This window comes from Triticum urartu, chromosome 3A, assembly GCF_056163025.1.
Source record: "Triticum urartu cultivar PI428250 chromosome 3A, HENAU_Tu73, whole genome shotgun sequence".
In the NCBI taxonomy this organism is placed as follows: domain Eukaryota; kingdom Viridiplantae; phylum Streptophyta; class Magnoliopsida; order Poales; family Poaceae; genus Triticum; species Triticum urartu.
In genome coordinates this window covers 73,308,221-73,319,736 of record NC_141875.1, presented here as the reverse complement: position 1 = coordinate 73,319,736, position 11,516 = coordinate 73,308,221, and the positions used below count along the sequence as shown (strand labels likewise).

Genomic DNA, 11,516 nt, shown 5'->3' with positions numbered 1-11,516 from the left:
GGCCTGTCGGCTCCGTATCAGACCAGTCGGCGGGGCCCACCAGCCGACGGGCCCCAGCAGTCGGCAGAGAAGCCGGCAGGCGAAGAGACGGACGGCTGGGTCCTGCGCCCAGTCGGTTTACCATTGTACCCCTGGGGGGTAGGCCTATATAAACCCACCAGAGCACCCATGCAAAGGGTTCCGATCCATTAGAACTAGACCAGACCTCAGAGAAGGGGGAGAGCTGGCCTAGTCTCCCCCTGCCCACAGATACAGCTCAAGGAGCACCATTGTACCCACTTTTGCCTTAGTGATCATGCGGAGACCCCGCAGAGCAGGACTAGGGGTGTTATCTCCTAGGAGAGCCCCGAACCTGGGTAAAGTTTGCCGGCGTTCGTGTCTACGGCTCATCCCGTTTCCAGGCACCGGCGACGTTCTACTCACCCCCACCATGATAAGCCATCCATTGGCATATGTCGCATCCAACCCCCGACACAAACCTAACAAGAGAATGGAACAAAGGCTCATTGTCATTGCCACACTCTGCATTCCAAACATCTTCCCCACATGACAAACTGGACAGCTGTTGTTCATGCTGTTCATTATCCAACAGTTGTCGGACACTGGTCTCACTGAGAAAAGACCATATTTCTCCCACACCCATGCCCGAAAATCATCAATGCCTCGCAGCGGTCGTGGTAGTTGGAGAGTGAGATCAGCATGAGGAGGCATAGACACCTCTTATTCTAGCTCTTCATTCCATTGATTTGACTCTTCTCTATCAAATCAGAAACAAACTGAACCAGTGTTCAGCACCCCATAGGTTTCAGAGATGCTACCACATCATCCATCTATCATGCCAAACTTCGGTTGTGCATCCATTACCAACTCTTCTTACTCCCTCCGTTTCTTTTTACTCCGCGTATAAGATTTGGTCAAAGTCAAACTACATAAAATTTGACCAAATTTATATGAAAATATATGAACAACTACAAACTAAAACTATATAGTATGAAAATACATTTCATGACGCATCTGGTAATATTGATTTCATATTGTGAATGTTAATATTTCTTAATATAAAGTTAGTCAAACTTTACAAAACTTGACTTTGACCAAACTTTATATGCAGACTAAAAAGAAAGGGAGGGAATACTAAACCCAACTTAAGGGCATCTCTTCCTCGCACAAGAGCTCGCCAAGTCGGTGACACACCCCGAGGGCAGTCTGTTTGCTACTCTGCTCATCAAATAATCCTGAATAAGCCCATGATTTTAGAGTGAGGTGTTGCCAGAATATGTTACAATGGTGGAGAGCTATGGAATGTTGTCTGACTACTGCTCCCCCGTGAAATACCCGTGCTTCTGAATTCGAAGTTCTTAAGAAAGGTTCTGGCAGCTCACACAACTGAAAGACCCATTACAGACGATGACTCACACGGCATGAAGTTCAGCTTCTACTGCACAGTGAACTATCTTCAGCCTGACAGAGGGAGTTTTTTCGCGCGGAATCACACCAATTATTTCATCTTAACTTAATGTATGACAGGAGGAAAATATGATAGCTCAATCCATAATAATATCTCTTCAAACCCCTGCCTGTGTCTTCCCTTAACCAAACTGGGCTGCATAGCCTCCTTTTATGAAAAATCAAAATTAGCCAGCTGACTTGTTGTTCAGCTTTGATTAAATAACGAATTCCTACAACTGATGCAGCCATAACTATGAGATCATCATCATTTAGAAATTATCCCACTAAACTTTAGAACGGTCCTATGATTTTCCTGATGTTTCTCACCTCCAGCTCCAAAATCGTGGACTATCCCATTCAGCTCTACCCGACTGCAGCTTGTTTCTTTCGAAACCCTATGGCCTTCAATTACTCCTCTTGCCTCTCGAGCATTGTTCCAGTCACCAGATTTTGCGTGCATGTTCGATAAAAACACGTATGCTCCATTGTGATTGGGATCCAACTCCAAAATCTTCCTTGCAGAAAATGCACCGAGCTCAAGATCACCAAGCATCCAGCAGGCTGCTAACAGAGATCCCCAAACAGCCACATTAGGTCTTACATGCATTGACTTTATGAGATCAACTGCTTCCTGCAGAAGTTTAGCCTTTCCCATAAGATCCACCATACAGCCATAATGCTCATGCTTGGGTTCAATCCTGTATTCCTGGACCATACATTCAAACAAGGAACGGCCTTCATCAACTAAACCAGCATGACAACAGGCAAACAATAAACCAAGAAATGTCACGCCATTAGGTTCAACCCCTTCACTTTTCATCTTGTCAAAAAGGGCTAAGGCAGATTTGCCATCACCATGCATAGCAAAGGCAGAAATCATACTTGTCCAGGTGATAACATTCTTTCGAGGCATTGCATTGAACACGTTCAAGGCAAGAGTCAAACTTCCACATTTTGAGAACATATTAATAAGAGCATTGCAAATGGACAATATCTTACAAAACCCATTATTCAAAACAAACGAATGGATCCATCTGGCTTTGTCAAGGGAACAGATATTAGCACATGCAGATATGACGCTCAATAGGGTAATTTCATCAGGACAGACACCACACTCTTGCATATCTTTGAACAAAATCAACGCTTCACTTGGTTGGTTATTTTCAGCATATCCTGCTATCATAGCACTCCAAGATACCACATCCTTCTCCATCATACAGTTGAATATGGAGCGAGCAATATCGATTTTTCCATTCTTAGCATATCCACGGACCATGACAGTTGATGATATCATGTCCTTCCTTTGCATCCCGCTGTATAGCTTCTTGGCCATCTCCATATCCGCACAATTAGCATACATGTTTAAGAGGGCACTACTGAGGCGGGCATCGATAAAAATGTCTGAGACCAGTATGTATGAGTGGATGACTTTTCCGGATCTTAAATGTCGTGTATGACCACAGGCTGATAGAACGGTAGCAAGGATGACTTGGTCAGGCACCATTCTTGATCTCTTCAGCTTATTGAGTAGAAGCAATGCTTCTCTGTAGTCTTGAGTCTGACAATAACTGCCGGATGATGTTAGAGAGGTCAATCATGGTTTACAGTGAAAAACACAATTGCTGAAAAGTTAAGAAGCATACAAACTGGAGACCATAAGCAAATGAACAAATAAAAAAGGATAATATTTTCCAGAGGCACTTTAAACAAAGACGTTGTCACAAGACCCTAAAGTCTCGGCACACAGATAAGTTGAAGAAACCTAAATATTGCATGCATCAATTTCCAACTTTCAAGAAGATCATACAAACAATCGACAGAGAAAGTTCTACCTTTTTAAAGGTCACCTAATTGCATTCCTTTGAAAGTTATCAAGTTATGCTGCTAGAGATCTAGGAAAAAACTTATCAAGTGCTGATCTAGTTAATTATAGTTTCAACCGTAGAACATTTAGTTGGACCTTGCTCCAACAAAGAAGCAGACCTGCGTGTTGTTAATAACGTGCATATTATTGACTCAAGTTCATGGTGTACCAACTCGACTTGTGCCATTTTCCTCAGCAAAGATATTTGCAAGAAAACGCAGAAAAATGACACGAGGTACAATGCTAGACAAACTATTACCAAAGCACCCAGATTGCAGCAAAATTGGATTGATCTAAATGATCGAAATTCCAACCAAATAATAAGCACAGAAACTAGGGCATGCGCATTAGTACCTGTCAAGCATGACGCCCCAAGCGACGAGATCCCGATCCGGCATTACTTCGAACATCCTGCGGGCGTCGGCCACGCGCCGGCACGCCGCGTACGCGCCAACCAGCGCGGTCCCGATGAACCCATCATCCTCGGCGCCGACCCGTACGGCGAGGGCATGCGCCTGCCCCACGGAGTCGGCGCAGCGCGCGCGGGCGGCGGCGCGGAGCAGGGCAGGGAGCGCGTGGCGCCCCGGCGCTGGCAGGCCGGCGCGGCGGAGGCACGCGCAAGCGGCGAGCGCGAGGACTGGCGTGGCGGTGGCGGCGCGCAGAACGGAGAGGTAGGCGCGGTCAGGTTCGGCGTGCTCTGCCGGCGGAAAGGGGTGGCCGCGGCGGAGGAGGTGGGCGTGCACCTGCTTATGGTGGCGGGAGAGGCCCTCGAGGGGCGGCGCTCGCGTCTCCATCAAAATAGATAGTTTGGTCATGCGGGTCAACCCGAGGGTTAATAAGACTAGCCACGGTGAGAGTAACTTTAGCAGTAACATTGAGTCTAATTTAGCAAATTTGCTTATGTGATAATGAGTTAATGAGGAAAGAGGTAATAGTAGTAACTTAGCTAGTTACTGTAACATCACATGTCCCAATACAACATGAGTCTATGACCTAATAAATGAAGCTATGCATGTTATCACACTTATGTTACTACCCACTATGAATATGTTACTAGTGTATGTTACTCTTCATTGTGGCTAGTCTAAGAGCTTCCCCACGATTAGGGGCGTTTTAGAGGGCCAGCTTCATGAAGAATTTAATTATTCAAAAAATAAATTTAAACTTTTCAGCTCTATAAAATTCTTAAAAATATACACGTGTACAAGAAATATGTGTGTAAAATTTTATAATGAAATACCTTTAATTATGAGCTGCAGTACAAGGAATAAAAACATGGGTTGAAAAGCCACACATTCCTCCACACGAGATCGCCAAGTATCAGGCACGATTTTTCTGGGCCGGAGATGGTGATAAGCAAAAATACCATATGGTCCGCTGGTCCGACATTTGCAAGCCCTTTGACCAGGGTGGGCTCGGGATCATGTCGTCCAAACGCATGAACATTGCCCTACTGACTCGATAGTTCTGGCGGATTGCGAATGGGGAGGGCGGCTTGACATCATCCTAAACAAATATCTGCGAGGGCAACCGCTCGCCTTCTATCAACGGTTTGGTGGCTCGCAGCTCTGACAGTCCATCATTCAGTTGCTCCCGATCCTCTGCATCGGGGACCTCCATCGTGGTGGGTCTGGACAAGTGGGTTGGGGATTGCCCCTTCGTGGTCCGATTCCGAGACTTGTTCGCCATCGCGGTGGAACATAGAATCTCCGTCCATATGGCCCTTATTGATTTAGGGTGCCTCGCGTTCCGGAGGCCATTTGGCGCCCCAGAACTTGCCACCTGACAGGACCTCCTTGAGTGCATCGCGCTTCAGTCTCCAAACGTAGATCAGCCGAGCGACCGCATCTCCTAGCATTTGGAGCCCTCGGACCGGTTCTCCATATCAAATCCCTTTTACCGGGCCATTGTGGATGCTCCTGCCCCGACGCCCCTAATCCATATCTGGGCGATTAGACTCACACTGAAGATTCGGATCTTCATGTGGCAGTGGATCCGGGGTCGGGTTCCTTCCGACATGGAGGTTCTCAAACGGAATGGCCCGGTGATGGGATTTGCCCCCTGTGTGGGACAGAGGAGGACTCAAATCACATCTTCTTTCATGTGCGTGTTCGCACAATTCCTTTGGAGATGCTTCCCCAACCTCTTTGCGAAAATCCAGGCCTCCCCAGCATGTCCGGCACATTAGATGGCTGGGCATTGGGGTTCTCGCTTGGACGCTTTGGACGGTCCACAATAAACTTGTGATCCATTATGTGTCTCTTCGCGTGCTACTACGCGGTTTTTAAAATATGTGATATTTGCATCTTTGGCGGTCGCTTAGCAGCCCTCAGGACCAAGACGCCATCAACATCATCATTGCAGATCTTCGTGCGATGGCTCTTTGTTTGGCGTCGTCGCTCCCTCCTCCACCCCCTCAGCCAGATTAGCCTCTCGAGGCTTGTGCTACCGCCTTTATTTTTGTTTTTAAGGGCTTGTTGAGTTGTGCCCTTGGCAGAACCCTTTCGTACCTTGTCTGTTGGCTACCTTTGCGTGTGTGTGCGGTGTGAATATTTGTTGATTCTTATGGCTCTGGTGATTTGCTTTATATATAAAGCGGAGTGAAACCCTTTTGGGTAAAAGTCACACATTTGTTTTCTGTGTGTAGCCCTCATTTTAAATGTATTTCATCATGACAATTTGCACGCATGTACTCTATGTCTCTGGGTATACGTGTATTTTTTTCAAAATAAAAATAAACATAAAAGTATGAATTTTGATTTTTCAAAATTAAGGATTTCATAGAGCTCGGCCTTCATTTGGCATTTCCCAAATCTACCAGCAGTTCCAGACGTGTTTGTGGACACCGGACAGCAATTGCGTCACATGCCATCCAACCCGAGGCAAAAAGTGACCGAGGAGCACCAATTTTTTGCATTGATTTTTCAAAAATATTACATAGAAAATGGCCCTAAATAAACATTTAGAACAACCTACAAATCTACTCCTCGTCGAAGTCCGTTTGGTCATCACCGTCGCTGGTGGAGGTGAGGTCGACGATACCAGCACAGGACGGTCCTGCCTCATCGTCGTGGCGGGGCAGTGCGAACGAGGCGCAATTGCCGATGTTGGCATCGGCGCCGTGCTGGTCCGGCGCTCTTCAACCTCCGCCTCCAGCTCGTCAAAAAGGTGGTTGCGCTCCGCCTGACATGGAGTTGCCAGCGCCTGCGGTGGATGGTGTGGACACTATGCACGGAGTCGAGCACCAGCCGGTGCTCATCGACGATGCCTGGGTACGCCGCAACCATGATCGCGAAGACAACATCGAAAGCGCGCTCCACCTCCAGCTGATCCTTCACCAGCCGGTGCTCCTCATCCACCTCTAACAGCATTCGGTTGTAGTCTTGCTCATTTGTAGGAAGGTGAATCCGGACACCAGCAGCTCCGTTCTTACACTGGTGTGGGCGCCTGATCCTTCTCCGCCGCCTCCTCCATGGCGATCTCCGCCATCGCCATGGGGTGCTACTTCTTGAGCACTGCGTTGGTTTTTCCTTGAAGAGGAAAGGGTGATGCAGCAAAGTAGCGTAAGTATTTCTCTCAATTTTTGAGAACCAAGGTATCAATCCAGTAGGAGGCTACACGCCAGTCCCTCGCACCTACACAAAACAAATAACTCCTCCCAACCAACGCGATAAGGGGTTGTCAATCCCTACACGGTCACTTACGAGAGTGAGATCTGATAGATATGATAAGATAATATTTTTGATATTTTTATGATAAAGATGCAAAGTAAAATAAAAGTAATGAAAATAACTAAGTGTTGGAAGATTAATATGATAGAAGATAGACCCGGGGGCCATATGTTTCACTAGTGGCTTCTCTCAAGAGTATAAGTATTTTACGGTGGGTGAACAAATTACTGTTGAGCAATTGACAGAATTGAGCATAGTTATGAGAATATCTAGGTATGATCATGTATATAGGCATCACGTCCGAGACAAGTAGACCGACTCCTGCCTGCATCTACTACTATTACTCCACACATCGACCGCTATCCAACATGCATCTAGAGTATTAAGTTCATAAGAACATAGTAACGCCTTAAGCAAGATGACATGATGTAGAGGGATAAATTCATGCAATGTGATAAAAACCCCATCTTGTTATTCTCGATGGCAACAATACAATACGTGCCTTGCTGCCCCTACTGTCACTGGGAAAGGACACAACAAGATTGAACCCAAAGCTAAGCACTTCTCCCATTGCAAGAAAGATCAATCTAGTAGGCCAAACCAAACTGATAATTCGAAGAGACTTGCAAAGATAACCAATCATACATAAAAGAATTCAGAGAAGATTCAAATATTGTTCATAGATAAACTTGATCATAAGCCCACAATTCATCGGTCTCAACAAACACACCGCAAAAGAAGATTACATCGAATAGATCTCCACAAGAGAGGGGAGAACTTTGTATTGAGATCCAAAAAGAGAGAAGAAGCCATCTAGCTAATAACTATGGACCCGAAGGTCTGAGGTAAACTACTCACACTTCATCGGAAGGGCTATGGTATTGATGTAGAAGCCCTCCGTGATCGATGCCCCCTCCGGCGGAGCTCCGGAACAGGCCCCAAGATGGGATCTCGTGGATACAGAAAGTTACGGCGGTGGAATTAGGGTTTTGGCTCCGTATCTGATCGTTTGGGGGTACGTAGGTATATATAGGAGGAAGAAATACGTCGGCGGAGCAACAGGGGGCCCACGAGGGTGGAGGGCGCGCCTGGGGGGTAGGCGCGCCCCCTACCTCACGGCCTCCCTGTTGGTTGCTTGACGTAGGGTCCAAGTCTCCTGGATCTTGTTCGTTCCAAAAATCACGTTCCCGAATGTTTCATTCCATTTGGACTCCGTTTGATATTCCTTTTCTTCGAAACCCTAAAATAGGCAAAAAACAGCAATTCTGGGCTGGGCCTCCGGTTAATAGCTTAGTCCCAAAAATAATATAAAAGTGGATAATAAAGTCCAATAATGTCCAAAACATAAGATAATATAGCATGGAGCAATCAAAAATTATAGATACGTTGGAGACGTATCAAGCATCCCCAAGCTTAATTCCTGCTTGTCCTCGAGTAGGTAAATGATAAAAACAGAATTTTTGATGTGGAATGCTACTTGGCATAATTTCAATGTAATTTTCTTAATTGTGGCATGTATATTCAGATCCGAAAGATTCAAGACAAAATTTTAATATTGACATAGAAATAATAATTCTGTAAGCATACTAAATAAGAAATTATGTCTTCTCAAAATAACATGGCCAAAGAAAGTTCATCCCTACAAAATCATATAGTTTAGTCATGCTCCATTTTTGTCACGCAAGAATGCTCTCATCATGCACAACCCCGATGACAAGCCAAGCAATTGTTTCATACTTTAGTAATCTCAAACTTTATAAATATTCATGCAATACATGAGCGTGAGCCATGGATATAGCACTATGGATGGAATAGAGTGTAATGATGGGGGTTATGTGGAGAAGACAAAAAAGAAGAAAGTCTCACATCAACGAGGCTAATCAATGAGCTATGGAGATGCTCATCGATTGATGTTAATGCAAGGAGTAGGGATTGCCATGCAACGGATGCACTAGAGCTATAAATGTATGAAAGCTTAACAAAAGAAACTAGTGGGTGTGCATCCAACTTGCTTGCTCACGAAGACCTAGGGCACTTGAGGAGGCCCATTGTTGGAATATACAAGCCAAGTTCTATAATGAAAAATTCCCACTAGTATATGAAAGTGACAAAATAGGAGACTCTCTATCATGAATATCATGGTGCTACTTTGAAGCACAATTGTGAAAAAAAGATAGTAGCATTGTCCCTTTTCATTTCTCTTTTTTGGGGGGCCTTCCTTTTTTTATTTGGCCTTTCTCTTTTCCTTTTTTTAATTGGGACAACGCTCTATTAAATGATGATCATCACACTTCTATTTATTTACAACTCAATGATTACAACTCGATACTAGAACAAGGTATGACTCTATATGAATGCCTCCGGCAGTGTACCGGGATATGCAATGAACCAAGAGTGACATGTATGAAAGAATTATGAACGATGGCTTTGCCACAAATACGATGTCGAATACATGATCATGCAAAGCAATATGACAATGATGAAAGTGTCATGATAAATAGGATGGTGGAAAGTTGCATGGCAATATATCTCGGAATGGCTATGGAAATGCCATAATAGGTAGGTATGGTGGCTGTTTTGAGGAAGATATAAGGAGATTTATGTGTGAAAGAGTGTATCATATCACGGGGTTTGGATGCACCGGCGAAGTTTGCACCAACTCTCAATGTGAGAAAGGGCAATGCACGGTACCGAAAAGGCTAGCAATGATGGAAAGGTGAGAGTGCGTATAATCCATGGACTCAACATTAGTCATAAAGAACTCACATACTTATTGCAAAACTCTACAAGTTTTAAAAAACCAAGCACTACGCGCATGCTCCTAGGGGGATAGATTGGTAGCAAAAGACCATCGCTCGTCCCCGACCGCCACTCATAAGGAGGACAATCAAAGAACACCTCATGTTTCAAATTTGTTACATAACGTTTACCATACGTGCATGCTACGGGACTTGCAAACTTCAACACAAGTATTTCTAAATTTCACAACTACTCAACTAGCACAACTTTAATATCACGACCTCCATATCTCAAAACAATCATCAAGCATCAAACTTCTCTTAGTATTCAAAACACTCATAAGAAAGTTTTTACTAATCTTGAATACCTAGCATATTCGGATTATTTAAGAAAATTACCATGCTATTTAAGACTCTCAAAATAATCTAAGTGAAGCATGAGAGATCAATAGTTTCTATAAAACAAATCCACCACCGTGCTCTAAAAGATATAAGTGAAGTACTAGAGCAAAACTATATAACTCAGAAGATATAAGTGAAGCACATAGAGTATTCTAATAATTTCTGAATCATGTGTGTGTCTCTCAAAAGGTGTGTACAACAAAGATGATTGTAGTAAACTAAAAAGCAAAGACTCAAATCATACAAGACACTCCAAGCAAAACACATATCATGTGGTGAATAAAAATATAGCTCCAAGTAAAGTTATCGATGGAAGTAGACGAAAGAGGGGATGCCTTCCGGGGCATCCCCAAGCTTTGGCTTTTTGGTGTCCTTAGATTATCTTGGGGGTGCCATGGGCATCCCCAAGCTTAGGCTCTTGCCACTCCTTGTTCCGTATGTTGGGGATCGTAGCAGAAATTTAAAATTTTCTACGCATCACCAAGATCAATCTATGGAGTAATCTAGCAACGAGGGGAAGGGGAGTGCATCTACATACCCTTGTAGATCGCTAAGCGGAAGCGTTGCAAGAACGCGGATGAAGGAGTCGTACTCACAGCGATTCAGATCGCGGTTGATTCCGATCTAAGCGTCGAACAACGGCGCCTCCGCGTTCAACACACGTGCAGCCCGGTGACGTCTCCCACGCCTTGATCCAGCAAGGGGAGAAGGAGAGGTTGGGGAAGACTCCATCCAGCAGCAGCACGACGGCGTGGTGGTGAAGGAGGAGCGTGGCAATCCTGCAGGGCTTCGCCAAGCACCGTGGGAGAGGAGGAGGACTTGGGAGAGGGGGAGGGCTACGCCAGAACTTGGGTGCGGCTGCCCTCCCACCCCCCACATATATATAGGGGCAAGGGAGAGGGGGGTCGGCCCCCTTGGATCCAATCTGAGGAGGGGGCGGCGGCCAGGGGGGTTGCCTTGCCCCCCAAGGCAAGGGGGCGCCCCCCTTTAGGGTTCCCCCAAACCCTAGCGTCATCGAACCTTAAGTGTGTAGACCCTACGGGCTCGGGAGTCATGCAGACATGGCCAAGACAACTCTCCGGTCAATAACCAACAGCGGGATCTGGATACCCATGTTGGCTCCCACATGCTCCACGATGATCTCATCGGATGAACCACGATGTCAAGGATTCAATCAATCCCGTATGCAATTCCCTTTGTCTATCGGTACGATACTTGCCCGAGATTCGATCGTCGGTATCCCGATACCTTGTTCAATCTCGTTACCGGCAAGTCTCTTTACTCGTTCCGTAACACATCATCCCATGATCAACTCCTTGGTCACATTGTGCACATTACGATGATGTCCTACCGAGTGGGCCCAGAGATACATCTCTGTTACACGGAGTGACA

General features: G+C 45.5%; 1 protein-coding gene across 1 annotated transcript; it reads right to left on the bottom strand.

Moving 5' to 3' along the window:
- Positions 1-262: 262 nt before the first annotated feature.
- Positions 263-4,122, bottom strand: LOC125542926 (pentatricopeptide repeat-containing protein At4g14820). The gene is made up of 2 exons (XM_048706151.2): positions 3,668-4,122; positions 263-3,017 (listed from the first exon to the last, which is right to left on the bottom strand). Exons 1-2 carry the CDS (start codon positions 4,105-4,107, stop codon positions 1,715-1,717), a joined length of 1,743 nt encoding a protein of 580 aa, XP_048562108.2. The 5' UTR covers positions 4,108-4,122; the 3' UTR covers positions 263-1,714.
- Between the last annotated feature and the right edge of the window lie 7,394 nt (positions 4,123-11,516).